We start from the raw sequence: 27565 nt of genomic DNA on the forward strand, positions 1-27565 counted from the left end.
AGTGCAGATAACATACAGCAGAAAATACAAAATATACCAGAGGCGTGTGAGGCTTTGAATTGGTTCTCTCGAGCGACGTTTGAGAGTAAGACGAAACCACAGCACCCCCGCAGTCAAACGTTCACCTTCACTATCAGCCACCACCGTTCCTCACCCCACAGCCTCATTCCTCCTCACTCCGAAACTTCGCCCTCATTTTCGCTACGTTTCCCTCTCCAGCTTGGTTTCCCTGCATGAGCTGCTTCCTAGTCTCCGTGAACCCTGCTATTAATTCGCACCACCCACTGCAACGTACACTCCCCGATCCCATCTGCACCACCCACAGTGCCTTGTCAACGGGCTCGTCCACAAGAACGTGCACGTCCTCATCACGTCAGCCCCACCCCTTGCCCGCTCCCTTTTCACGTGCGCAGGCGCTTCGACGCTTTTCCTTTCCGGTACCCGTCGCTTCGCATAAGGTCTTACGCCGTGCAACCATATTGCCTCATTTTCTGCGTTCGGATGATGAACTGCGGCGGCGCGCTTGTTTTTACACCTACTTTTCTTCCCACCGTTTTCACATAAGCTTTCCAGTTTTCGCGTTTGCCTTCAGGCAGTGATTAGTTCTGCCCAAGACTGTACCTACTCTACGGCTTCATCCCAGATGTCAGCACCGAAATCTGCACCTCCCCCTCACCCCCTTTCTCTCGCGAACTCCGCCCCGGCACAATAAAGTTCGGCCCCCGCCGCGGTGGCTCCGTGGCTAAGGCGTCGCGCTGCTGAGTACGAGGTCGCGGGTTCGATTCCCGGCCACGGTGACAACTTTTCTGATGGAGCTGAAAAGCAAAACGCCCCTGTGTTCGAGATTTTGGCGCACGTTAAAGATCCCTTTGCGGTCAAAATTAATTCGGAGCCCTCCAGTACAGCGCGCCTCACCGCCTGCGTTGCGTCGGCGCGTTAAACCCTACAATCAGTCAATCAAATCAATAAAGTCCCGAGCAAAAATAAGTTCCGCGGAATGTCATCGCTCGCCGCTCGCTATACGCTTATCTTGACAACCAAGTGCAATTCGGAGGAGAGCAGTCGACTTCACATAGCAGTACCGATGTTCTGCTAACTTCTGCTCTGAACAGTATGGAGCAGCCCAATATCATCCGGGTTGTGGCAGGCGGGGTTACCGGAGACACGGTGACGAGAATACGCGCGATCGAAGAGCCCTGATTTCGTCGATTAACTCTGATTAATACAGCGAAGTCGTAAACGTTACTGAATTCCCGTCTGCTGTCAATGCGTGGCCGGCAACGAGGGAGTATAGCTAAAAAAAAAAAAACCGGTTGTAACTCTTGTTGCATCAAAACTATGCCGAAACCCATTATATAAAATTAATTTAGAGTTATTTATAATAAGGTATGTGCACGTAGTTACTCGATCAATAGAGTAAGTCACCGTACAGAACTCAGTATAGTTATCCACCAAGATAGTTTCGCTGGTCTTCCATCTTTACAGTAGTTGAAGGGCTCTAAATTTCCCGCTTTTGGAGTACGTAATTAAATGTATAATAAAAGCTCTTCGTCTCCAAAAGAGAGAAAAAAGGAAAACTCAGAAACCGCAAACAGAAAACGCCGGAGTCATTTGCCGGCAAGCGCGGCACGAATTCGCTCACTCGAAAAGTTGCCCCGTCGAAACTTTTCCGGTCCCGGTCTCTGTCTCCTTGAATGGAAAAACGCTTTCGCAGCATGCGCCGAGCAAAAAAAATGCACAAGCAACTGCATAGCCAAGACGAGTCAAGGCCAAAACCCGCAACCGGCCACATTCGCTTTCCGGATCATCAACTTCTGGGTGTTGCTGCTGCAAGCCAGCGTATTTTGTACCACGGGACGTTGTACTCGTATACAAAAGTCCACTCCGGCGTCTGAATGTGTCGCAAGGAAGACCGCACGCACGGAGCCAAGACAAGCCGAAAAAGACCAGCATACGATGCGTGTTTTCTGTGTTGTGTGTGTATGCAATTTGTCACTTCGAAGCTTTGATTTCCTTTTTCTCGTATTGAAGGAAGGAAAGAAAGGCATTAACAATTTTTTTTTCTATGCCAGCCGCCTCCTTCCCGCCCGATGCCAGTAGTTCTCTTTTATCTGAATTTACTCCACAAGTAACGCATTGAGGAGCACCTTTTTTACGGTCTTATACACAGCGAATGCCAACCATCGCAATGCAACGTAAACCGACATGCAATAGCACATTGCTGTAGTAAGAAGTTCCAGACCAGCACTTCAGAGATTGATTTTTTTTTTTAGATCCCGCTCGCAAAGCGTTCTGCTTCCCCCGTGAAACAAGCACAGCGCATTCACAAACTGATGAACCGCGTAGAAAAATTCCTCCTCGGCAAACACACCACTTGGCGAATGTACAGCGGCAAGGCATACTGGTTCGATTTCGCTGGATGTCGTTCCAATCGATAGCTCGTTCTTGGTTTTCAATATTCCAGGGAGTTCGAAACCACCCAGAAGAATTGAAAACTGCGTGCTAAAATACAGCGGCTGCAAACGGCATCATTGGCACGCGTTTTTAAATATACTCAACATACTGTTTCTAAGAAGAATTGCACGCAAACTATGCTGGTGTTCAAAGAACCTCATCTTAAAGTCATATAGTCCTGCTGCGGTGGTAACGAAGGAGAGCTCTTTACTGCTGTATATGACAATTTTATGAAACAGGAGTATCGACACCGACTTCTATTGCTCGCGCCATCCTGAAAAGGGTTGCTAGACCATTAAATCAATGAATTCTGTACAGTTATAAATGACAATGTTCGCTTCCGGCAGCGACCGGGATACACTCTAAGCACCGTCCAACAAGTCCCTACGTATTACGGGCAACTCTGATTAAGCATCGCTCATAATGTACGACACTTATCAGTCTTTTTTTTAACTCGAAAGTGTTTTATTTCTGGGTAAAGATTTCGCTACGTCATATCCGTCTCGGAAGTGACGCCAGTACAACGAAGCAAGCGGCCTGTAAAGGGTGCACCCTGCACACAGGGTCTTCTTGCGGGGAAGCAAAGTTACGTTATACTTAGAGTACGTTATACTTAGAGTTGTTCGTTTTCGGGCTTTATATTTTAACACGAAAGTGTTTCATTCCACGATACACCTGACGTCATATCCGTCCCGAAAATGACGCCAGTACACCTTTCCCGAAGCGACCAGCCACAAGGACGTCGCTCGCCAAGCACACCCACAAGACAGCCACCGACCCGCAAATCATGCTCAGCTGCAGATTTCGATGCAAATTTCCTTCTCGTGTTTTACCGATTCCTATTACAGAGGAATCAACCACAGTTTTTTTTTTTTTCTCTCATAGTAACGTCGACTTTTATTCCCTTGGCTTCTGTAACTACTTTTAATGCGACGAGAACAGTATGTGTGCTGCCACTGCCCGGGTACCTCATCCCGAAAAACAGGTTTCCCGGAGGAAACAAAAACGAAGAAAACACCAGTCAAAGTCGTCAATGGGATGTATAATACGGTTTCCGTCTACGCGCAAAGATATACTTCGAGAACACAGTACGCGTTTTTCTTCCCTCTGGAGCCCATAAAAACCGTTCCAACATGGAAACCGCCCCGTCCGTAAACGGTAGGCAGGAAAACGCTATCGCTTTTTTTTTTATCAAGCGTAGGTTGTAAAAGGATGCGCGGACCCCACTGATCCGTTGAAAGAGCGAAGCGCGTAAGGACGCAGGCGCCGGAAGTGGTGACTTGCACCGTACAAGAGGAAAGTTCCCGGGTGAGACTCGGAGAACAGCTCCGCCTCGGCGCACTGCACCCCACCAATCACAGGGAGTGTAAAGTGCACGGAACAGGAGCAAGACGAAAGGAGAGAACGGGACTTCGGTCAACGACCGTCGTCTCCCTTTAGCTCCCTCACGGAAGAGTTGCTCATATAACACTTAGCCATCTTTCACGAAGAGCGCAGGAAGAGGAGAGGGAACAACAATATCGTGCGAGCCAGGAAGGAAGAGAGAGAGAGCGAGAGAGAGGGAGAGAGAGAGAGCGGCGTCCTGATAAATGATGAAAGTAACAAGGGGGAAGTCAGGGTGCGACGAGGGTGGTAGACGAGGGAGCTATACGAAATGTGCGGCGGCCCCATTCCAAAACGGAATCACGGTTATGTGCAGTTTCCTCAGCCCGATGGCTAGGAAAAAGAAAAAGCGCAGTCTCAGTGTACAGCCCTGCAGCACACCCAAATGTCCAAGGCGCCCATGCGCGCGCACGTATTATATAGTGTCGGTCGCCGGGGACGGTATATAAAGGGCGCTGGTGAGTAGTGTTGCCGCCGTCTGCTGAGAGAAAAGGAGACAGCTAGAGAAAAATAAATGGAGAAACACGGTTGGAACGTAAAGAGAGGACCGGTGGCGAGGGGCATCATTTTCGCGTTTTCGGTTCGTTGGGTCAGCCGGGGAGTCGCGGAGAATAATGAGGTCTCCGGCGAAAGGGAGCGACGGCGCCGATGCGGGAAGTGCTGAGGGAAGACGAAAGAAAGCAAAGGAGATACGACGGGAAGACCATCGCTGGACGGCGTGCACACATGGACACAGTTTTGGCCTCGCGCGGGTGCTCCGGAAAATAAATGCACGCTGCAAAGGATAGCGTACAGACCCGTTTAGCCATGTTTATCTACGCTTCCCGAATAACCTGATTGTTACACACTGGTTTAAAATGCGGATGTACGAAGCTGCAACGCGCTTACGCGAGTTTCCACGCCAAGTGAACGATACCATAGCAAAGAAAAGCACCGGCCACCTTGCCTAGAAACAAAATAATGATCTCCTTCCGGCAGCGTATTCACTCGGAAAAATCAAACGACACGTATGCCCGAAGTGTAACTGAAAGTAAGAAGCAGCCCGCACCACGCGTGTAGAACAGTTGTCAAAAGTTCCTACGGCACGCCAAAAACTTTCCACGCCACAAAAATAAGCAAACAAAAGCTCAAGTTTTCAGTGCAACTCGAGGGTGCATTGCTAGAAAGATGACGCAAGTGCTCAGTTTCCTTACTAGCTTAAAACATTTCGATTACTCTGGGCATATAGACACACCCACTCCGAAGTCTTGGTGACCTCGAAACGTATGGCGACACCAAGGAATTTCTGACAAAACCTCTGGCAATTCGAATCGCTGGCTCAGCCTCAACTCCATGAACGCGTAATATAACAAAACTTGTTGGCAGGGCTAGTTGGTTCATGAATTATTAAATATGTTTAGCGCAAAAAAAAACCAAAGACAAGCAAAAAGCAAGGATGTGACAAGAAGCATGCTAGGTCCTTTGTGGACTGTGTTATGGGCGTCGTGTATCAAATTCCACTTAAAGGGGCCCTGAAAGGCATTTTGAGCACACTAAATGAAGTAGCGCAATCGTTAGATTGGGTCGTCAAGGTCATCTGGGCCAAGTTTTACTCTTTTACGCGCAGCGGAAAGCTCACACTTTCGTTGCAAAGTTTGTCGCTTTTTTCTCACCCTTTCCTTCGTGTTTTTGGACGCCGCCATCTTCACATGTCTACATCATCGATTCCCAGATGTTCGTCATGAGCTAGACATCCTGCTATTGGGCGGCTTTTTCACGCACTTCCGGCAAAGAGATGAGTCGTCTGCTCAGCGTCGGCTCGCCGGCTGATCTGCCAGCGGAGTGTCGGAGTGCTTGGGCATTTTACGACAAACGAAACAAGTGTAAACAAACGCTTAACCGTTCGTATTGAATGCAACACGGCCATAACACGACATGGATATTCTCTTACCTGAGTACGTTCCGTAAAGAAAGCGTTGTAGCCCCGTGGCACTTCTTTCGTGCAATCGCAGAGAACGCCCTGAGCCGAATGCCCGGGTTTGACGGATACATTTTATTCCACTTCAAAACAATCCAGAGATGTGTTTCGAACGAACACAACGTCACAACATGCGTTGCAAGTCTGAACCGCGGTTGACAGACGATAGGTTGCCTCCTCCTGCCCGTCGTAAATTCGGCACTCACCTCGCGCGCGGTTTGCGGGGACGAACAGCAAGTCACTTAACTCTGGCGCGCAAGCCAAGATGGCTTTTAGCCACGCACACTGCACATACTACATGCGAGGTTGAGTCGTACGCCGCTCGAGAAAGATAATCCAAACCATGGGAAGCACTATCCACCCGCAGAAGCACAACGTCGCATTTCATCGCGAAACAAAGGCGTCTACAACACACACACCATCGCCTCCTGTAATGCCAAACGCATCTCGCACTTCCAAATGAGAGTGAGTAGTATGCCTGCAGTGCCCATATGCCGCGAGGTGGTGCCGCAAGCTGAACCGGGATCACGCAACCGTAACTGACTTCTAGAGCGGTTTGTGCCTTGTTGCCAGGGCAACCGATGTTTGATATTGTCAAAGAAATGGCGCTCGCTCCAGCGCTAAAAAGCTCAGAGCCGCGGCAGAGCATGTTTTGCCAACGTTGCCGCTCTCCACCACGCGTCGCCCCAAGCTGAACTGGCGTTTTGTGCACGGGTTCTGTATCGGTTTAAAATGTCTTTTTCACATGCCGCCGTCAGGAATTACCGCCGCCACAAAATAAGAACCGGCACCAGCGGGGCCACATCTGATACGGCGCTTTTTGGATAAACAGTGTCGGTGCATCAAAGGGAACGAGCGCACGATCTTCCCCGTACGGCTGCGAGTTCGCCGCCGATAAAAAGTCACGTGCCGCCGATAGCAACTGCACCAACGAACACCGCGAAAGGGCAAGGCCAGGCCGCCGCACACATGCGGCCAGATTTTTCGTTCGGTTTTCCAGCCTTGAGCGAAGTGCGGGATTCATAGTGTCAACAAAGCTTGCCCGTAGCAGACGACGTAGCAGCGCAATAGCGGAAGTACGTCACCGCTGCGGAGCGCAGCATCATGGGAGGCAAAGCTTGCGCGCCGTCAACAGCGGAGAGTAAGTCGAAAGGAGGAGGAAACGCGGAGCGACGATAATGCGCGGTTTTTGATTTACGATTTCTCAGCTAATACTAATCGCTTTAACAAAATTCTTGCAGGAGGAGATTGCTAATACATTGCTTTATTTGGTTACATGTACATCCACGCATCGGCGGAAGGTATTTCAGGACCCCTTTAAATGCGGTAAAGTCTATGTTGGCCAGACCGGCCCATGTATCAACGACCGAGCACGGGAACATGAATTGACGATAACAAAAATAAAGTAAATCCGCATTTGACCGCGCACTGCGATGCCTGCAAGTGTGAGCCACTACTGGGGAGATTAAGATACTGGGTAGGAGCAGAGATTCGACAGCACGGGAACTCTTGGAAGCTTTTTATATCAAGCAAAAAGGCGATAATTGTATCAGTGATACGTCGGTGGTCCTTTTTAACTCAGTGAAATCTTTTCTCGAGCGTTTCGGTTGATTAACACATATGCGTACTTGTGGTACCCTACTGCGGCGCATGCTGCGCATGATTCAGCTGTTTCTACATTTTACGGCTCCGGAGTTGATTAAAGTTCAGTTGAAAGTTAGCGCTTGCCCTGTCTCTTTCTGGCATACTGTCTTTGGTTTTTTCGCTAAGCATATTTAAGATCCATGGACGCGGTTACAGGTGAGTTTGTCTCAATTCTCATCGCGATAACGGGGACACAATATCGCTTTATTAAAAAAATCCATCTGCTCAGACGCTTCACGCACACCTGGCTACCTCCGCCGCAACCATAAATCCGCATCCGCCGATATTAAAAAAAACTTGCATATGTAACGTTCGTTCGACCAGGGCTATAATATGCATAATCAATTTGGAACTCATATCTTTCCCACAATGTGAATCGATACAAAACCGTGCCACCCGTTTTATAGCATCACAGTACTCGCACACAGTCAGCGTGACGTCACACTTGAACAGTCCATCAACCTCCCCACCCTCACTACACGCCGCATTATTGCTCGTTTGCTCCTTCTACACACCTTTTACTACCCGTCACAATCACGACATGCTTTATTAACGCCCCCACCAAGAGCTTCTGCCCGTCTTAACCACAGTCACCCAATCTCTAGAATCAAGTGCCTTACATTATTAATGAGTAGTTCTTTCTTTCCACACGCAATAGCAATTTGGAATTCCCTACCCAATGACATAGCTTCGTGCCCTAACCACAAAATCTTTCGCAAGAAACTTGAAACGACGAACCTTTCAGCCTTCACGTGATACTCCTGCGGAATCGATTGTGTAAATTCCATTGTGCATTTCTTTTTTCCCCTTTTATTCTGGCCAGTTCACCATAGTTTCGCAATTCCTAACTGATGTAGATTTCTATTGTGTTCTTCTTGTTGTTGTTGTCGTTGTTTTTCCTGTATGTATTCTTATACCATGGCACAAGCAACCCTCCCCCCTTGTAACCATTACTTCGGGCCTTCAAGGAGCAAATAAATGGAATGAAATGAAATGAAATGAAAACAACGAGGAGACCGCACATGTTCAACATTTTACCCTCGAGTGTGTTATACGCGAATAATAAAGCTGCCGAAAAAATAGCGCAAGCCAAGCTGGTGATCAGATCTCAGCAAAGACAAACAGACGACGCACTCATAAAAACCAAGTGTACGAAGGTCGGTCGCTCTATCTTCTCTTCTGTAGAAACGATAAAATTCACCGAAGATGGGCTCGCACAGCGTGTCGTAAAGTGCCGTTCAAAAGAACTATTCTCTTCCTTTTCTATAACTCAAATCACATTCTCCCTGTTTCTTTTTTTCTTTTCTTGTTTTGTCTCTGTGTCAACCCTCCTCGCAACGCTTCCGCGCCCCACCGTAAAGCTTTGACTCCTGGCGTGGTCGGGCGGGAAAAAAGAAACCCTGCTCCCTCCTCCGTTTCCTCTAACGACCTTAAGATAACGACGTCCGGATCATTTCGGGTTTAATAAAGCTCGTCGTCTTCGGCTTTTTTTTTTTTTTTTTCTTACCAACTCCAGAACAAAATCGAAAAACGAATTTAGAGAAAAAAGGCAACACGTGAAGGGAGGAATAAAATGGCGACGGTCGTGAGTGAGCTGCAAGATATTGTTATAGCAGAGCGGAGAACTATTCCCTGCACGGTACACGGTAGCAGTCGACCAGCACAACCGCGCGTGCGCAGATGGGACAGTACCGGTTCAGCGCATGCGCAGAAGCGTCCGCCGCGTACCGAGTGCAGTACCGGGGCCCGGTTCTCCGCTGTGCTGTTACTCTTTAATAGAGAGTTATAGAAGAGCGGAGATCCGGTCCCGGTGCGGACGGTACCCGGCCGCGTGAAATAAATTGCCCGGACGCTCAGACGCGAAAGGGAGAAAAGGAGGAGTGCGAGTGGGAAAGGCGAAGGGTGCTTGGCTTTTCCGCCGTTGTGCACACTCCCCGCGCTCTGGGACCGCCCTGCCGGCGTTGAATATCGCCGGAGAAGTGTGCGCTCTGCGCTAGCCTCTGCTCGGGCACTTTCGTGAAGCGACAAGTGTATCAATCGGCGTGTTTTATTTCGCTCTCTGCGACGGCCGCGCTTTGGATTTAACGCTTAATCCTTCGTATCCTAGCGAAGAGTGCTTCAACCGTGCCTGTGTTGGATATTTCGCGTTTTCTTACGTGAAGCGGCAACTGTTTGGATACGCAGTGTGCGCTCTACTGTATCCTCTCCTCATGCTCTTACGTGAAGTGCTTCAACCGTGCCTCTGTGCGTGATTTCGCGTTCTCGGGTGTTGGCCGGCGCTGTAGATTTCGAAGTGCCTCAACCGTTCGCCAGTCGCCACATAGTTGGAGCGGCTGTTCCTCAAACGTAGATCTACCGTTCAACCTACATGTGATCGGCTCAACCTTTGGCCCGGAAATTGCATTTTGTGACCCGATGTTTTTCTGTGATAGCGCAAACGACCATGTTGCTTTCGTTCTTTTTTTTTTTTTTTCCTTCACTAGCGTTCCGTGCTGACGAAACGGCAGTTGTAACTCGCTAAAGTTTCGGCAGGCGCAATGATAACTGGCCTGAGTCCTTCAATGATTTACTACTGCTCGGACGATTTCCTCAGTCAGACAGGATGACCCTTTGGTGTGCGCTTCCGTTGCTAAATGTGTTGTTCCAGGGTTCAGATCTCTTCTGACCCCCCACCCCCCTTTTTCTTTGTCGCTGGCGACCGCTTAGGAAAGTGTCTGGTGTGCAAATTCAGTGTACAGCTGACCAGTTGCAAAGCGTGGGTGTTATTAAGCTTGTCACAGAGCCTTTGAAGTGATGACTACTGCATTCCTAATGACCAGTTTCCCAAAAGACGCTTCCAGAAGGAGCATATTTAAGCAGTTCTGCTCTCACTGTGTGAATTGCAAAACAGGTGAAAACAATGTGCTATGGTGGCTGTATTTGGCTTAAAAGTCAAGTGTACATTGCATGTGTTCCTGCGGACCAGCTTATTTATTTATTTATTTATTTATGACATACTGCAGGCCCCACACAGGACCCAAGCAGGAATCACTCAAATATAAACAAACCGACAACACAGGGTAAAATACAGTAACTTGTAAAAACATACTGTCTCAATTTTCTATATGTTCAATCCCATCAATGCTGCAGACAACAGATACAGGCAGATTATTCCAGTTGGATATGGTGTGTGGGAAGAAGGAAAATTTGAAGACGTTTGTCTGGCGCTGCAGCATTGAGGCATATATTGACACGGCTAAGACAGCAAAGATATTTAGATATGTCGATGATTACATGATTGTTACTAGGTCGGTGAAGCCAGAAGAAGTAAACCTTTTAGTCAAGACAGCTAAGAAAACATTTCTGGAGTGCTCTGACGGCTTGGAATTCACTCATGAATTACCAAATGATGGGTACTTGCAGTTCCTCGATGTGTGTTTTAATTTCTGTGGAACATGCGTGTGTTGGGCATATCAGCCACGGTCAAAAAAGGCAATTTTGGATTATCGTTCAGCGCATTCGAAGATAGTGAAAAGGGGTATTGGTGTTAGCTGTCTTCGCGGTGCCCTCGAGAAGTCTTGTCAGCACCAAGTCGCCGATAGTGTTCAGCACCAAGTTGCACGTTTGAAAGATGCCGGCTTCCCTCGGGAAGTAATAGCAGCAGTGGTTGAAAGCCTATTGCGTGACGTCAAGTCAGGGGCACGGCGTCAAGGGCGAGATGAACCTCGCAAAGAAAGGAGGCCTGTGGTCGTCCCTTACGTGCACAATTTCTCCAACCGCCTTAAAAAGGTGGCGGGGAAATGTGGTGCCGACGTTGTGTTCTCCGCCCCAGAAAAACTAACACGAATGTGCTCTGCTGTGAATGGCGAGAAGGAGGGTAACCGAAGAAGAGGCATGCCACGCTGTTTGTTGGTTGCAAACAAGGTGTTGTATACGAAGTGCCTCTATCTGGTGGAAAATACTACATTGGGCAGACTGGTAGGTGCATAAATGACAGGCTCTGGGAGCACCGTACAGCTGTTCAAGCGCTCGCTGCGGGGGGCCATTTAGCCGACCATTGCCGTCGCTGCCGGTGCGTTCCACACTGTGTTCCAATTTACGAGAAGACAGTAACATTGTGCTGTTTTAAGGACCAAGCCAGCCGTGAATTGTTTGAAGTGTGGTGCATCATGAAAGCCGGTGAAAAGTGTGTAAGCACGGCATCTATTAGTTCATCAAAAAAAGAAATAGATTATCTGGATGCGAACTTGCCACGTGCGTAACAAAATGCACCACTTGACCTTGTCTTTTTTCTTTGTGCTTTGAGCATGTTCACGCATGCGCCCTTCCTGTATATCTTTTGATGTGTGTAGTAGAAATTTCAGTTGATGTCTAGCGCTAGTCCTGTGTGGTCTCTACTTTTGTCCCGTCTATACCGCGCTACTTGACCATATGTTTCCCCAGAAATGCCTGCAGGCACTACTCACCTAGGAAAAGCTGCTGAATATGCATGCACCATTGATCAAAGCATTTGAAAGCCGTCCTGCTTCGTGTTGATTGTGCTAATTTTCCTGTTTCCACTGGCTGCTTTATCTGTATGTCACTAGCTAGGTACAGTACTACAGTCTCTAGTGCACCCACATGCATGTATTTTTGTGGCTGTGTTTCTAGGCGAGGCAAAACATTCCCACGAAATCGACATTGCAAGAAAGCCTGGGATGAGGCATCATATTTTATGTTTACTGGCTGATGTTTGTGTCTTTTAAAATGCTAACCAGGAAAAGTTCTTGCACACACTCATTTTAAACTTGCATAACCCTGCATCAGTGTTTGCTTCAGAAGAACACTTCGACTAGTTCCACCAGTCTTGTCTTGCCATTCGCAATCAGTGATGCCACAAGTTGTCTGCAGAACAATGTACAGGGCAGCCGTGCCTGTTTTCACGACGCTTTGCGAATTTCCATGCACTAATAAAGTACTGCTGCTGCAAGTCGCATATTATTTGTATTCACAACACTGCAATTACCGATGCTGGCCAACTTGCTTTTGCACTTTAGTGTCTCTTAGGCGTCTATAGTGTACCGTAAAACCATTAGGTCCCTCCTGGGCAGATGTACTGAACTATGCTCCTGTGCTATGTCGCTTGTGCATCCCAGTAGATTTACTTCCCCATTCTTTTTTTAAGCATAGCAGCAATTTTTGAGGTGCAAAAAGTGTCGAAACATGAAAAAGTTCAGTGTAGTTTTTTGTGCTTAAAATGAGAGCTACTGTATTTACTCTCATTATGAACCCTCCCCCCACTTTTCTTGTTGGGAATTTACTTTTTTGTCACTGAATAAAAAATGCAGCGGGAATATGTCTTATTTTAAGCATGGTTGCTGATGCTGTAGGCGATCACAGTAACGTGATATCGTGCTACAGTACGCGCAGAAATGCTAAAAATGCATTCCAAGAAAAAGAAATCTCATCCGTAGCCGGAGACGTGAGCGCGAATGCCGCGGCTTACAATTTAAAAATTGCGCGTTTGCGGTGCGCCACCTGTTGAATGCAAAATAAACCTTGCGCCATAAAAACGTTGCGGTGTGCGAAGTTCGAACAAAGCACCAAACGTACTCCGCACTCCTTCCCTGCTATTTGATGTTTAGGCTGGTTCTGCCGGCGTGCGAACAAAGCAGTAAACGTACTCCGCACTCCTCTGATCTTGTTTAGGGCTCGTTCACGGCACCAGCAGCATCAGTGGCGTAGAGTTTGCTGCAATTTTACGGTTTTTTTCTAGTTCGACGACGAAGTAGCAGTTAATTTCTTCAGCCGTTGTGACATGCGCGGGCGCGACTGCAAAGCCAGCGTCGATAACGTGGACGTGCTTCGTGCGAGGATGCGTACGCATGGCTGACTACTACGGCGAGGCAACCGTGCGTCGTGGATCGTCGACTGGGAGCCCCCAACCCAACGAGGTACGATAGATGCTGCTCTTCGGCAGTGTCTTTATTTATTGTGGCAAGGTCCTCGGAGGCGTTGCCAAATCAACCCCCTACCCGACCTGGTAAAATCAAGACAGACTGATCAGTTGCAGTTACGAAGCTACACCAGCGAGTTTTTTTTTTTTTTTTGCTACGCATTTATTACAGTAGCGGTGGCTTAAAAATCTGGTTACTACTGATCACACTTGCTTCCGTCACGCTGAACAACACCACGGGTCAATCATCGATGCCGCCGTCTTTCACGCTCAATTTCAAAGGGAAGAACAGCTGAACTTCGTCGTTGTATGTTCTCTTGGCCGAGGTGAAAGAACATATAGCTTAAATTACATTACATTGAGTTGGGCTGGGATTTTTTGACCACGATTTGTAGCACCCGTGCAAAAACAATCCGCATTTCACTTCATGTTCAAATTAATTTATTTTTCCTTACGTATGATTACACAATATCAGAATAATGTGTGATGTAATTCTAATTCACAAACAAATATAACGCTTCATAGTATGGTCCGAGCAAAAAGAGTGAAGCATGTGTGTCATGCTTTTAACATTTTCACAGATGAATGATTTTTAGCCAATTATCTCCTGCCCCCTTCGGTCTATAAAGGGGCATCCCTTGCTGAGGAGAAAAAAAGACCAACTGAAAATGCTTTAAAAGAGGCTTTAAAGGTGTCGTGTTATTACGTGTTCAGTAGATTTAAACGTAACCGAAATGTAGGAAGCATATAACTGTCCTATTTTGGAGATAGTTGTGTTATATGCAAGAGCATAACATGCAACTGTTCCGCTTCGATTTCGTGAGCGATTGAGTAAGTTTTTTTTTTTTTTTTGCTTGGTACCAACACAAATTTTCCTGAAACGCCATTTTTCATACATGGGAAAATTAAGTGAAAGGCGAGTGCTAAACCTGTACAATTTCTTATTCCGCGAAGTAGATCAGAACATGACTTGGAGGCACATCTTTAATACAGTATGCGCATCACCTTGAAACTTCAGCATTTCTTAGTTGTCTGATTGTGAAACTTGTCAGATGAAGTGGGTAATTGAAGTTAAAAAAAACATTTGCAGGTTACAGATCGCATATCTGGTTCTCAATAATATTCTCATGACTAAAATAATTCGTAATATTACCGTTTAACAGGTTTCTGTTTCATAAAATTGTAATTTAAGTAAAAAAATATATTGCAAGTTAGTCATTGTATATCAAGCTTTAAATAATATTTTGAGAATTGAGATAATTTGTGATATTCTCTTTTTACAGGCTTGTGTTCCACAAGGAGTGAAGGTGTCAGCACAGAAGCTTGAACGAAACTGCCGGAAAGCATTCTACTACTGCTACGCATTTGTAGATGTCAAAATTAAGAAAGTCACAAAAGCAACTCAGCAGAACGACCCATTCCTCAACTGCCCAGTCTCGCTGACTGCTGTCATCAAGATGCATGAGGTGCTCAACCACGGGCTCGACTGCGCCGATGGGCTTCGCCTTCTAAAACCCACATCGGACACCAGTGCCGCATTCTTCCACTACTTTCAAGATGATACGACCCCAGCAGCCGCACTAGCTCCTCATAAAACGAAGCTGGTAAGGCAGGAGGACGGTGAGGGCTTGCTCGCTAGCAGCGCTGTAAATCGCCCAGCCAGCACCGTCTACCACTGGTTCTGCGGGTGGCGGAGAGGGCAGTATACCGACGAAGGAGTGATCCCCCTCACCAAGCTGGACAGAAGAGCACCAAATCACGTGGAACATTGTAAGTGGCTATGTACCCCAGCACATTCCATATATTGCTACTTTTATGTGACCTGTGCCAACTTTTATGCAAACATAGTATCTCTCTCAGTTTAATTTTCAGCTGCAAGCAAGCTATTATGCAGTGTAGACGGAAAGGCATCGCAAAAACTCTGTTCTGCAGTGTTGAATTTTCTAGTTCGGGAGAAAGGCAGCGATGAGCACATGCACAGCCACGGCGCACTTAACTAGACTTGTCTGATGCACCTGTCCTAATGAAGACGGCACAGCCTGACTGTGAAAGCCTGTGCTTGTAAAACTACGTTTAAATTGTGGCCATTAGGCCCAGACGTTCATCTGTCTCAGTACATACCTTCGCTCTACTATTTTTGTTCCACTTACAAGGAATAAATGGGCGTGTGGTATTCGCCACAACAGTGCAGCTCGTAATACATCTTTATACGTGGCACAGCTAACAGCAGCCTGGCGTGGGAGCAATGCGCAATTTTGAATTTTCACTATTCACATTTGACAATAATTCATTTGCAGTAATCTTTTGCCATTCACATTCGAATATATGTAATTCGCGGTTGGTTTCTACTATTCGTATTTGAGAATATTCGATCTGATTCACAGTCAGTTTTCACTATTCCTAACTGTTCACAGCATCTCTGGAGGGGGCATTCAGGAAGCTTGACTGGGAAAGCAAACACAGGACAACTCCCAAGAAGCCAGCACCAGCACACCCACAGAGCAAGGCCAACCGGTGGCACCAGAGCCTGAACAGCAGCAGCTGCCTATGGATACCGAGCCACAGCTGGAGGCCCAGGGCTCAACTGGAAGCAGTCACCAACGTGAGGTGTTGAGGTGTGGCTTGTGCTCGTGCATTTATTTTAGCAAAGCCTAATAATTGTGACCCTTACTCCAGTTACTGGACACCTAGGTAGCAACTAGACACCTGAACAAGATCTGTTTCTCAGCAACACACTCCACTTTTGGAAAGAGCTACCTATTTTATAACCACGTGCATGCATTTTTTCAGGGGTCTGTTGTAGTAAAATTTATTTTTACGAAGGTACAATTGCAGGAGCTAAGTAGAAGAAGGCTGCAGGATGCCAAAAAAGACACTCCAAAAATTAAGGCAATCCAACATGACTGCGTAGCATCATAGCAGAAGCAAGACGAACAAGTTTTTCCAATGCATGTAAAGGGGAGCAAGAATGAAGTAGTATTCATACGTCACAGCTAGTGTGAAATTTTGTATGCAGGCTGTCGTATGTCTTCCGAGGCCCTTTCTGACATAGGGAGGGTGCTAAGAGGAGGAGGAATAAACTTTCATTAAACAGCACTGTGCTGGTGTTAGGGGCCCCCACCAGGTGGGACAGTCTTCAGCCCAGCTTAAAAAAAGAAGTGTTAAACAGACTCTGCCAGGATCCAATCTCATACCATTAGATACATAGTCAGTTGCACAGTGCAAGTTTTTGAGATGTAAAATTTTACATTCTGGTCTTAATGTTTTTTCTGTGTGTTTCGCTGAATAGTCCTTGTATGCCACTAAGGCCCTGTGAATAAAAAGGTGCCTTGCGAAAGCGCTAGGGCAGGGGCTCTCAAGTAAGGCTTTGAGGAACCCTGGGATTTTGAAGAGGCGTTGCTTGGGTTCTGTGAGACTAAAGTGGCTATGGTGTTGTGCTGCTGAGCCCAAGGACATGGGTTCGATACCAGCTGCGGTAGCAATTTTCCTGATAGAAGTGAAAAGCGAAAGCGTCTGTGTGTCGAGATTTCGGCGCACGTTAACTCTTCCTAGCTGTTCCTAGGTAACCAAAATTAAACCCCAGCTGTCTCCACTACAGTGCGCCTCATAAGCAAGGTGTAGTTTCGGTACTTTAAACCTCGCAGTCAATCAATCAATCAGTCATTATTATGTAACTGAACATGGCACTAAACAAAGCTTTTTCTTGTGTTTTATTTTAGTTCAATGAATGCATTAATGTTTGTGAAACTAATCTGTAAATACCTGCGTAGTATTCTCTGGTCCAAACTGGTTATCTAAGCTTGGCAGGGGAAGGTGAGTTCTGTGAACATTTTTCTGCCCTAATGGGTTTCCCGGTAGGCCCATAGTTGAATACCTACGGAACACCCTTATTACTCCAGCAGTGCAAAGAAGACAATAGTAAAGATAGGAGATGCAACAAATTTTGAGTAAATCTGTGGTATATCCTGAACAAATTTTTCGTAGGACACTGCGGAGCTGCAGAAGATCTACGAGGAGTGGTGGCGCCAGCCTTCCCTAGCTGCTGGCAACCCATATTATGCCACTGCCCTTCAGCAGCTGCTGCGGCAGATGCACAAATCAGAAAGGAGCCCCAGGAAGGAGCCTGCTCATGAAGGCAGGCTTCACCAGCACCTGGAGGTGCGGCTGTACCGTCAAGGTCCAGCCCACAAGCATTGCCAGGCGTCGCCCTGGGGTCAACCGGGGACCAGGTAGAGTGCCTGCTGGCCAAGAGCTCGGCTAGCAAGAAGGTCAAGCGGTCCTCACGCCCTGAACCTCAGCGTCAGAGATGGGGTGCCGCACGCCAAAGCTCTCGGACTACAGAAGGGACAGAAGGCACCTAATAGGGTGCCCCTTGTGTGGGCCTCTTCATTTAGGGTTATGTTTTCTCCGGAGGTGTGTGAATGGCACTACAAGTCGTAAATGAATAGTGAAAACTCACAGGAAATCAAATCCAATATTTTTAAATGCACATGTCTCGGCATTAAAGGCCAACTGCACTCAAATATTTCTTTGTCCAAATAAGCAGTCTAAGCTCTTAAAATCACCTTGGCGAAATCCTGAGCTTCGCAAGCACACTGCACACTAGGTACCATCGTTCAAAGTAGCTCCATGCAGACGACGTTTGCACCTGGCGGAGAGTTGCCGAAACAAGTTCCGAGCAGCCTGTGACGGAGGTTGGGGAACCTGTCCCTTGAAGCTCGCATTTCTCCGGCGACTTGCAGGGCGCTCCGCCAGGTGCAGGGATGTGCTCGCCCGGGGTTTCTCTGCTACACCAGCGCGCTGTACCGCCGTCGCCATCACATGTTTAAACTAACCGCATAGGCAGGCGTATCCGCCATTTTTTTTTCAGTGTAAAAAAAAAAAAAGAAAGATGAGAAGCCTACAAACTATTCACGCGCTTGCGAATGTCTTGGTGTTAGCAAACCTCTTTTTACTTAAAAATAAAATTTTTACTCAAAGATAAAAATAGCGCGAAATGAGCACATTTGCCTCACTCGCTAAGTGAGCCAAAATCAGCCTTTCTCTAAGTAACAAATACATCAGCACAAATATCGGCCGTCGTCTTCGTCAAGTGCGAAAACTAACGAAACTTCTCCTCTCCTAAATAATAGACTAGATTTTTAAAAGTTCAATTCCCAAGTGAAGTATTTACTTTGAGTGTTAGATTTAGTTTATTTGAAAGTAAAATGTTTTCAGCAGCACCTGTCTCTGGTTAAAGTAGAAAACAGTGGCAGATAGGAAATGTTTTCGTGCTTTAGTGCATCATTTAGCTGTGGAAGCTGGCTTATCGTTTTAGATCCGTTTTATAATTCGTTTCCCGATGGGCAGCAAGGCAAAAAACACTGGGTTGATATTCACGAAGCTGTTTGCACATAACGTATGGTAAAAATAGTGATCGATCGCAGCCCGCGTGCGGTTTGTTCCCTTCAAAGAGAGAGACGTGATAGAAGCGTCGGCTATAACAAAAGCTCCTTTTCGAAATCGTACGGGCAAGTAGCGTTGTAAATCAGGGTCCGCTTTTTTAGTAAAATATGCTGTTGGGCTAGTTGGTTCATTGCTTAAGGAAAATCGAGCGCTACAAACGAGGACAGAAAAAACGAAGAACGATGAGACAGATGCGCTACTAACAACTGATTTATTCCAAGGAAAGACAGCGATATAAGTAGCTTGTCTACAAACGCACAAACATACACAAAGGATAATAGATCTGAAAAAGATACTACAAAAACAAAATAGCCACAGCTGAAGACAACAATCACACCTTTTTATCGCATGTTGTCTAGGATCCGGTACTCCTTCGAAAACAGGGATAGCGATGCTTCACTGATACAGCCTGCGCTGTTTTTTTTTTTTTTTTGGATAAAATACGCTTCGCGCAGTTCTTGCGCCACGGTGTCACGACTCTTTCCGATAATGATTGTCTCTGTCAGTCTCGGAAGGCATCCTTTGCCACACTCGCGGCAGTAATGAGGCAAATGCGACCCGGTGCCATTCTTCATGGAAAGATCATGTTCCCTGAGGCGGTCATTTACGCATCGGCTGGTTTGTCTGATGTACACCTTACCGCAGAAGCAGTCATCGAAGTATCTCGGGAACACCTTGGGTATCGGCTAAAATAATTCCAATGCCTTGTTTTAAATTGCTTCCATTGTAATATTTGCAGTCGTGACTGAAATAGATGCTCCCATAGCGGTACCGAAAACTTGCCTGTAGAATTCGCTTTTGTGCGAGAAGCAAGTGTTAGACAGGCAAAACCGTAGCAAGGTGCAGAGCTCAGTGACATCGAACGGCGTGCGATACACTAATGTCATGTCCTTGTGGAGGAACTGCCTGGAAGTGGAGCCCTTGCTCGTGTCTTCAGAAAACGTGGGGTGCAGATCGCGCATGTGCAAGCAAGCAAGCTCAAGGGTGACTTGCTTAACATAAAGGATCCTCCCTCGGCAACGTTTCCCTGGTGTGGTCTACAAAATCCCATGCGCCGACTGCGAATCGGTATACATTGGTGAAAGCGGAAATTTCTGCCGGCGTCTTAAACAGCACAAAAATGACGTCACCAAGGGCCACACCGTGACGAATGCACTTGCAGAGCATGCCGAGAAGATGGGCCACAAGATAGAGTGGGACCACGCGCGCATCATAGCCACGGAGTGGAGTGGATAAACTTTATTAAGACGAGCTTCAGGTGCCCGCCAGGTGGGGGGCCTCCTGTAGTCCGGGAAGCCCTGGTCCGCGCTGGCTGCCCTATCCCTCTCCACCAGGATACGCTGGACTGAGAGGTCGGAGCTGGCCAGCTGGTCCGCCCACTGCTCGTACGTTGGGTGAGGATTTGGGGTAAGAGATGGGGTTTTCTGACACTCCCATACCATGTGGTACAGGTTGCCTGGTTGGTGACAGAAATTACACGTTGAGTAGTAGAGGGTGGGGTACATGGCATGGAGGAAAGGCAGTCGCCTGTGCTCTGGATAAATGGGGATGTGGTGGCGGGAAGCGTCATCGTTCGTGGCGGTAATGGGCGAGGATGTCCGCGTATGAATTCAGAGTAGCGGGCTTGGGAGAGCGAAGGAGCTGCGTGACTTCGCCTTCTTGAGAAACGGCCCGGTGTGTATGAACGCGGGCAGCGGCGTGTGCTGCCTCGTTCCCCTCGAAGGACTCATGTCCGGGGGTCCAGATGATGTGCATTTCCGGGAGCTGGTGCACACTTTGCAGAATTTTTAAGGCCGCGGGTGTTATTCGACCTAGCAGGAAGTTGCGGCAGGCGGATTATAGTGAAGTAGTCGTTTCCAGTGGTGGCGGCTAGAGCGATGGCAAGTCTTTCTGCTGCCTCAATAGATGTCGTGTGTACTGTAGCGGCCGTCAGTTCTGCACTGTTGGCTCCGGTGACACTCACGGCATGTTCCGGTTGTTGTGGTATGGAGAGGCATCCGTGTAACGAGTACAGGGAGAGTTGGGAAAGCGTTTTCTAAGGGCTCGTATCCGGGCTTCTCGGCGTGCCTTGTTATAGATGGGGTGCATATTTCTGGGAATGGGTGCGATTGTGATGTACTGTCGCATGGTTAGAGGGATGCGTTGCCTCTGTTCGCATTTTGGGGGAGGCCTGTAGCCGAGCCGGGTAAGTGTAGCCCTGCCGGTTGGCGTGAGCTTAAGTCGCGTGAATTGGGAGATGCGATGAGCTTCTTCCAGTTCCTCCCATGTATTATGGATGCCGAGCTGTAGAAGTTTTCTTGTTGCTATTTTTGGAGGCAGTCCAAGGGCGGCCTCGTAGGACTGGCATATGGCGATGTTTAGCTTTTCTTTCTCTGCGGGTTTCAGGGCCAAATACGGTGGCGTAACCTGGCTAATAAGGAGGGCGTGAATGATGCGCAGGGTGTCAGCTTCTTGTAGCCCAAGTCGCTGATGGGAGATCCTGCGGATGAGGTGAATGAGCTGGTCAAGAGTCCGTTGCAAGGGAAGGATAGTCTGAGCGCCTGAGCCATCTTTTGGTATGGTGAGGCCTAATATGCGTAGGAGTGGGACATTGGGGACGCATTGCTCATTAATGGTAAGTTCTGGATCTGGTATGGGATCTGGACGCTTCTTATATGTCCTTTTGCACAGGGTTAGAAGGGCAGATTTTTCGGGGGCACAATCGAGTCCTCGGGCTTTCAGGTATTGTTGGGTGACCTGAATGGCTGCTTGAAGTGCATCTTGCTGGTCGCCCGGAGATCCAGTGGGGACCCAGAGCGTTAGGTCGTCCGCGTATATTGCGTGGCGAAGATTCGGGATGGCTTTTAGTAGGGGTGGCAAGTCTTTCATTATGAGGTTGAATAGTATTTGGGATACTACCAACCCCTGCGGAGTGCCCTTTGGCAGGGTTTTAAATGCGTCGAATCGACGGTGCCCGATGCCCACTGTTGCTGTGTGCTGGTTTAGAAAGGAGACAAAGTATTGGAATGTGCGCTCGCCACAGTTTGTAGATGCGAGGCCTTGAAGGATGGCTTGGTGAGAAACGTTGTCGAATGCCCCCTTAATGTCAAGGGCCAAGATGGACCGCTTGCTGTGGCTATTAAAGTCGTCCAGCACTTCCTCCTTAAGCTGAAGTAGTATGTCTTGGGTTGACAGATGTGGGCGGAAGCCGTACATCGTGTCAGGGAAGTAGCCGTTGTCTTCAACGTGGGGCGAGAGCCGGTTGTAAACCAGGGTCCGTTTGCCCGTACGCATAAGTACCCGATTAAGTTCCCGCTTACAAATAAGACGCCAATAAGTCGAAGTCGGCCCCGTAAAATAAGCCGTTTACCAGAAAACCTCACAGAAACGCTACCTTAATCGAGCGTTTGTATCAGTTTCGGGCAAACGACTTATTACCTAGACAGCGCTGAAGTCGTAGTTGGGAACTTATTCCCAAACTTATCGCGTTCGGGCAAACGGGCCCTGGTGTTCAAACAATTTGCCGACACATGAGGTCAGAGAAATAGGCCTCAGATTCTTGGAGTTCAAGGGTTTGCCGGGCTTGGGGATGAAAGTGACGTCTGCGTGTTTCCACTGTGGGGGCAAGGAACCCGCCAGCCAGCACTCATTGATGTAGACTAGAAGATTTTCTAGGACGGCATGGTCGAGGTTTCGCAATAATTTGTTAGGGATTTTGTCTCGACCCGGAGTGGTGTTTCGGGTGAGGTTGTAAGCTGCCGCCTCGATTTCAGCAATGGAGAACGGCTCATCCATTTTGGGATTCGGATCGCCTGTGTAGTCAGGTGCCTGGGTGGGTTGGACGTGAGGTGGGGGCGCCAAGGCTTGCTTAATAAGTTCGTCCAACAAGTCTTCTTCTGTGCCCGGGTAATTGTGGATTAATCGGCGAAGCTGGTCTGCTGCGACCGCCTTATATTCACCGGGGCCCATTAGGGAACGGAGCAGGTACCATGTGCGGCAGGTTCCCAGCGTTCCTTGCAGCTTATTGCAGAACTGCGTCCAGTTGTGCTGGCTCAGCTCACGGGCGTACCCTTCAGCTTCTGCCGTAATTTCCGCAATGCGGATCTTCAGCTTGCGGTTCGTCTTGTTCTTTTTCCACCGCCTGATTAGCCCTCTACGGGCGTCCCAGAGGTGGAGGAAATGGGCATCGATGGCTGGGTTATCCTGCGTAAGAGAAAGTTCCTTGGCGTGTTTTCTTGCCTCTTGAATGAGCTTGGTAGTCCATTCCTCGAGACTGTTATCCGATCAGCGGGGGTGGTTTCTCGGAAGTTCTTCCAATTTGTTATGCATGCAGTGCCAATTTTTTGGCTGCTCGCTCTTTGATGGGAGATTTGTGACTGAATTATGTAGTGGTAGCCGGGAAAGAATTTCGCAACGAGGCTCAATCTTGAATCGCTAATAATTCAGACAACAAGCAACGCAATCAACAGATCATCTGGCACTCTAAACCATGTGTACTCCCGTACATTACGTCATGCGCTCAACGCTACTTAGGAGCCTGCTGCTAAGCCATCAATCCATTATGAACAAGGGATCCATACGGATCCCGAAACGTCAATTTTGTTGCAACATTTATACAAATGCCTTTACCTGACCAGATGGCATTCCGTCGAACTCTCGACAAAGACAGAGATTGGCTTATAGGTTTATAGATGACGCAGCTACACTCTCACACCTACCGACAGTGCTACTTGGGAATGCCACATCAAAGGGAACATTAAGGCGTCGCTCTCGCAGCAGAGTGCACATGCAGCAAGCTACTCTGTGAAGCACAGCTCAATGGGTAGGCCACGCATCACACATAAAACAGCACCTGTATGTCACAGCTTTGCTTGTTAATCATCTGTACAGACTGTGTAGGTGAATTTTTTTGCCAATGCACTTAGTGAGAGATGTTGCTGTGCTTTGTTTGTGTGGGTGCTGCTACAATTGCTGAAGTTGTTAATGTGAATGTACTGAGTGATAGGAGTATGCATATGACTGAAGTTGTGTTTTTATGGTTCGCATAATGCCACCTTTTTAAGGCTAGGACGCAGGCTCCTGCTTGTGATTCTTGCTTTTGATGTTTTGTACTTGCATATCTTTGTGGTGCAAACAAATAAACTTTGTTGCAAGTCAAGCACTTGTCGTGTCCTTCTTTCAGGCCTGTGGGCAGCAGAAATGCCACAAGGTGTAATATGCGCAGAATGTAGCTCACTCATTTCAAGCACGAAGAACTACACTGAACTTTTTCATGTTTCGACACTTTTTGCACCTCAAATGTTGCTGCTATGCTTAAAAAGAGAGAAAGAGGAAGTAAATTTATTGGGATGCAAAAGCGACATAGCACAGGAGCATAGTTCAGCACATCTGCCCAGGAGGGACCTAATGGATTTACGGTACAATACAGACGCCTAAAGAGACACTAAAGTGCAAAAGCAAGTTGGCCAGCATCAGTAATTACAGTGTTGTGAATACAAATAATATGCCACTTGCAGCAGCAGTACTTTATTAGTGCATGAAAATTCCCAAAGTGGCGTGAAAACAGGCACGGCTGCCCCATATATTGTTCTGCACGACAACTTGTGACATTACTAATTGCGGATGTCAAGACATGACTGGTGGAACTAGTCGAAGCGTTCTTCTGAAGCAAACACTGATGCAGGGATATGAATGTGTGCAAGAACTTCTCCTGGTCTTGTGCTTCTTAAAAGACAAAAACCTCATCTAGCAAACATAAAATATGATGCCTCATCCCACACTTTGTTGCAGTGTCGATTTCATCAGAATGTTTTGCCTTGCCTACAAGCACAGCCACAAAAATGCATGCATGTGGGTGCACTAGAGACTGTAGTACTGTACCTAGCTAGTGACTTAGCGCATACAGATAAAGCAGCTAGTGACAGCAGGGGATTATGAGCACAATCAGCAGGAAACAAGACGGCTGTGAAATGCTTTGATCAATGGCGCAGGCATGTTCGCGTAGCAGCTTTTCCTAGGTGGTGCCACTGCGGGCGTTCCTAGGGAAGCTTTGCCGATGTCATAATGCCCTGCCAGCAAAGAGATGGGGCTGGGTGGCCTATTTTGCTGTACGCCGCCACACCAAGGTAGCATTAGGTAGAATGTAACAGAATGACAGAACGTAACTTTGAAAAGTGAAGGGCAATCAGAAAAGTTTTTAAGAAGGCGGTAACAACTGAATAGTCGGGCTTGGCTTGCTCTGGGCGCTTTGTGACGTGCCCTGATATGTTTCCAAAAAGCGAAAGAGAAAAAGCCAGTTCGATGAATAAAAGAAAAGGCTTTGAAAAATTGTGGTTTTTCTGGCAGACCAACTTTTACAGCCAGTTCAGCACTGTTAGCTGGCCTGCAGCAACACATGCATGTACACTTCACTCTTAAAAGAGTGTCTCGAGCGCAAATTCAGCGTACAGCAGACCGATTGCAAAGCGTGGGTGTTAGCAAGTTTGTCACATAGCCTTTGATGTGGTGACTATTGCATTATAATGACCAGTTTCCCAAATATGCTTCCAGAAGTGAGCATTTTTAAGCAATTCTGCTCTCACCATGTGAACTGCACGACAGGTGAAAACAATGGCTACCGTGGCTGTAGCCAAAGAAAACGGGGGCGAAATTTGATTAAGCACCGGACAACACATTTAGCAACGGAAGCACACACCAAAGGCCACAATGAAGACATGAGGAAACGTAGAGCGCTGAAGTTTACAAGACGACCACAGAATAAAGGGACAAACGAAACGCTTTTTGTGATTCGTTTGCTCCTTTATTCTGTGGTCGTCTTTTAAACTTCAGCGCTCTGCTTTTCCTCATGTCTTCATACCAACTAGCCCAACACCCAAGCTTTACTGAATAGCTCAAATAAAGGTCATCCTGCCTGATGGAGGCAACGCATGTGAGCAATAGTAAATCACTGAAGGACTCTGGCCAGTTATCATTCCGCCTGACGAAACTTTAGGGAGTTCCAATTGCCGTCTCGTCAGCACGGAACGCTAGAAAAAAAATATATCTGAAGCAACACGGTTGTCTGCACTATCGCAGAAACAATCAGGGCAATTTTCGGGCCAAAGGTTAAGCTGATTCCATGTAGGGATGTAGGGTAAACGGTGCAGATCCACGTTTGACAAACAGCCGTTCCAACCACGCGGCGATTTGCGAACGACCGAGAGCGTGAAATAGAGCAATAGTAAATCACTGAAGGACTCTGGCCAGTTATCATTCCGCCTGACGAAACTTTAGGGAGTTCCAATTGCCGTCTCGTCAGCACGGAACGCTAGAAAAAAAATATATCTGAAGCAACACGGTTGTCTGCACCCGTGGTCTGCACTATCGCAGAAACAATCAGGGCACAAAATGCAATTTTCGGGCCAAAGGTTAAGCTGATTCCATGTAGGGTAAACAGTGCAGATCCACGTTTGACAAACAGCAGTTCCAACCACGCGGCGATTTGCGAACGGCTGAGGAGGCACTTGGAAATCCACAGCGGCGGGCAACACCTGACAATTAAAGGTTGACTTTTATAACTTTTACAGCGGCGGTCGATCACCACAGGGTGAATGGTGTAGATCTAGATACACGCTCGAGAAACAACCGGTTCATATACACGGCGATTGGCGAACGGTTGAGGCACTTCGAAATCTACAGCAACGGGCAACGCCTGAGAACGCGTAATCACGCACAGAGGCACGGTTGAAGCACTTCACGTAAGAGCATGAGGAGCGGATGCGGTAGCGCACACTGTGTATCCAAACCACGACCGGCTGTCGTGACCCAAACCACGACCGGCTTGATCCAAACACTTGCCGCTTCACGTAAGTGCATAAGCGGCGGGAAACACCTGTTGAGAACGCGAAATCCAACACAGGCACGGTTGAAGCACTCGTAACTGCGTTAGAATATGAATGATTAGGCGTTCAATCCACAGCGCGGCCGTCGCAGAAAGCGAAATACAACATGCCGATTGAAACACTTCACGTACATGAGCACAGGCTAGCGCAGCGCAGAGGGCACAGCTCCGGCGGCTCCGGCAGGTCCCAGAGCGCAGGGAGTGTGCACAACGGCGGAAAAGCCAAGCGCCCTTCGCCTTTCCCACTCGCACTCCTCCTTTTCTCTCTTTCGCGTCTGAGCGTCCGGGCAATTTATTTCACGCTACCCGCTTGGCAAGCGACCGGCGCCCTACTGCGCATGTGCCAAGGCGGAAAAACTGGTTGCGCGCATGCGCAGGTGTACCGGGTACCGTACTAGGACCGGATCTCTGCTCTGCTATAACTCTCCAATATCAAGACGAAACGGTCGAAGGCAAAAAAGCGACAGGAAAGACTTAACACAATTGAAAGTTGGGCGAGTTGGAGATACATTCTGCGAACAAGCGCGAAAAAGACGACACGTAGAAAAGAACCCACATGCACAAAACGTAGAAAAAGAACACACGCAGAAAAGAACAGAACGCCGACCTGTGTGCTCTTTTCTACGTGTCGTCTTTTTCGCTCGTATTCCCACATGGAAAGACTTAACAGAGAGTTACAGAAGAGCGGGAAAGCAGTACACCGCTGACGCCAAGCATACACGTCCACGGTCTGGAATCACAACCACCACCGGGAGGCATGAACCCTTGGGTTAGCCCCTGACCAACAGAGACAGGTGCGACGTTCCAATTTCTGGTGGACAAAAAGGAGTGTGAAAGTTTTCGGGATTACAACTTTGCCGTACCTCGCCGTAAATTGCTCGCTAACTATGGCCGAATCTTCTGAGTGCCC

The 27565-nt window shown here is 47.8% G+C and overlaps 2 protein-coding genes across 2 annotated transcripts in view; one reads left to right on the forward strand and one right to left on the reverse strand.

Moving 5' to 3' along the window:
• Window positions 1–27565, reverse strand: part of LOC144162859 (muscle, skeletal receptor tyrosine protein kinase-like) — a gene marked incomplete in the record, with an annotated part of 645867 nt that overhangs the window by 369862 nt on the left and 248440 nt on the right.
• On the forward strand, window positions 13019–14936 carry LOC144162179 (uncharacterized). The gene is made up of 3 exons (XM_077692653.1): window positions 13019–13350; window positions 14636–14884; window positions 14928–14936. Exons 1-3 carry the CDS (start codon window positions 13282–13284, stop codon window positions 14934–14936), a joined length of 327 nt encoding a protein of 108 aa, XP_077548779.1. The 5' UTR covers window positions 13019–13281.

Source organism: Haemaphysalis longicornis, unplaced genomic scaffold, assembly GCF_048455015.1.
Source record: "Haemaphysalis longicornis isolate Haplotype H1 unplaced genomic scaffold, Haemaphysalis longicornis Haplotype H1 scaffold_12, whole genome shotgun sequence".
Lineage (NCBI taxonomy): Eukaryota > Metazoa > Arthropoda > Arachnida > Ixodida > Ixodidae > Haemaphysalis > Haemaphysalis longicornis.

Coding starts and splice junctions, on each gene's coding strand:
- LOC144162179 (XM_077692653.1), top strand. CDS start 13,282: ATGGCTGACTACTACGGCGAGGCAACCGTGCGTCGTGGATCGTCGACT. Junction 13,351..14,635: donor GGAGCCCCCAACCCAACGAG/GTACGATAGATG, acceptor CTCTTTTTACAG/GCTTGTGTTCCACAAGGAGT.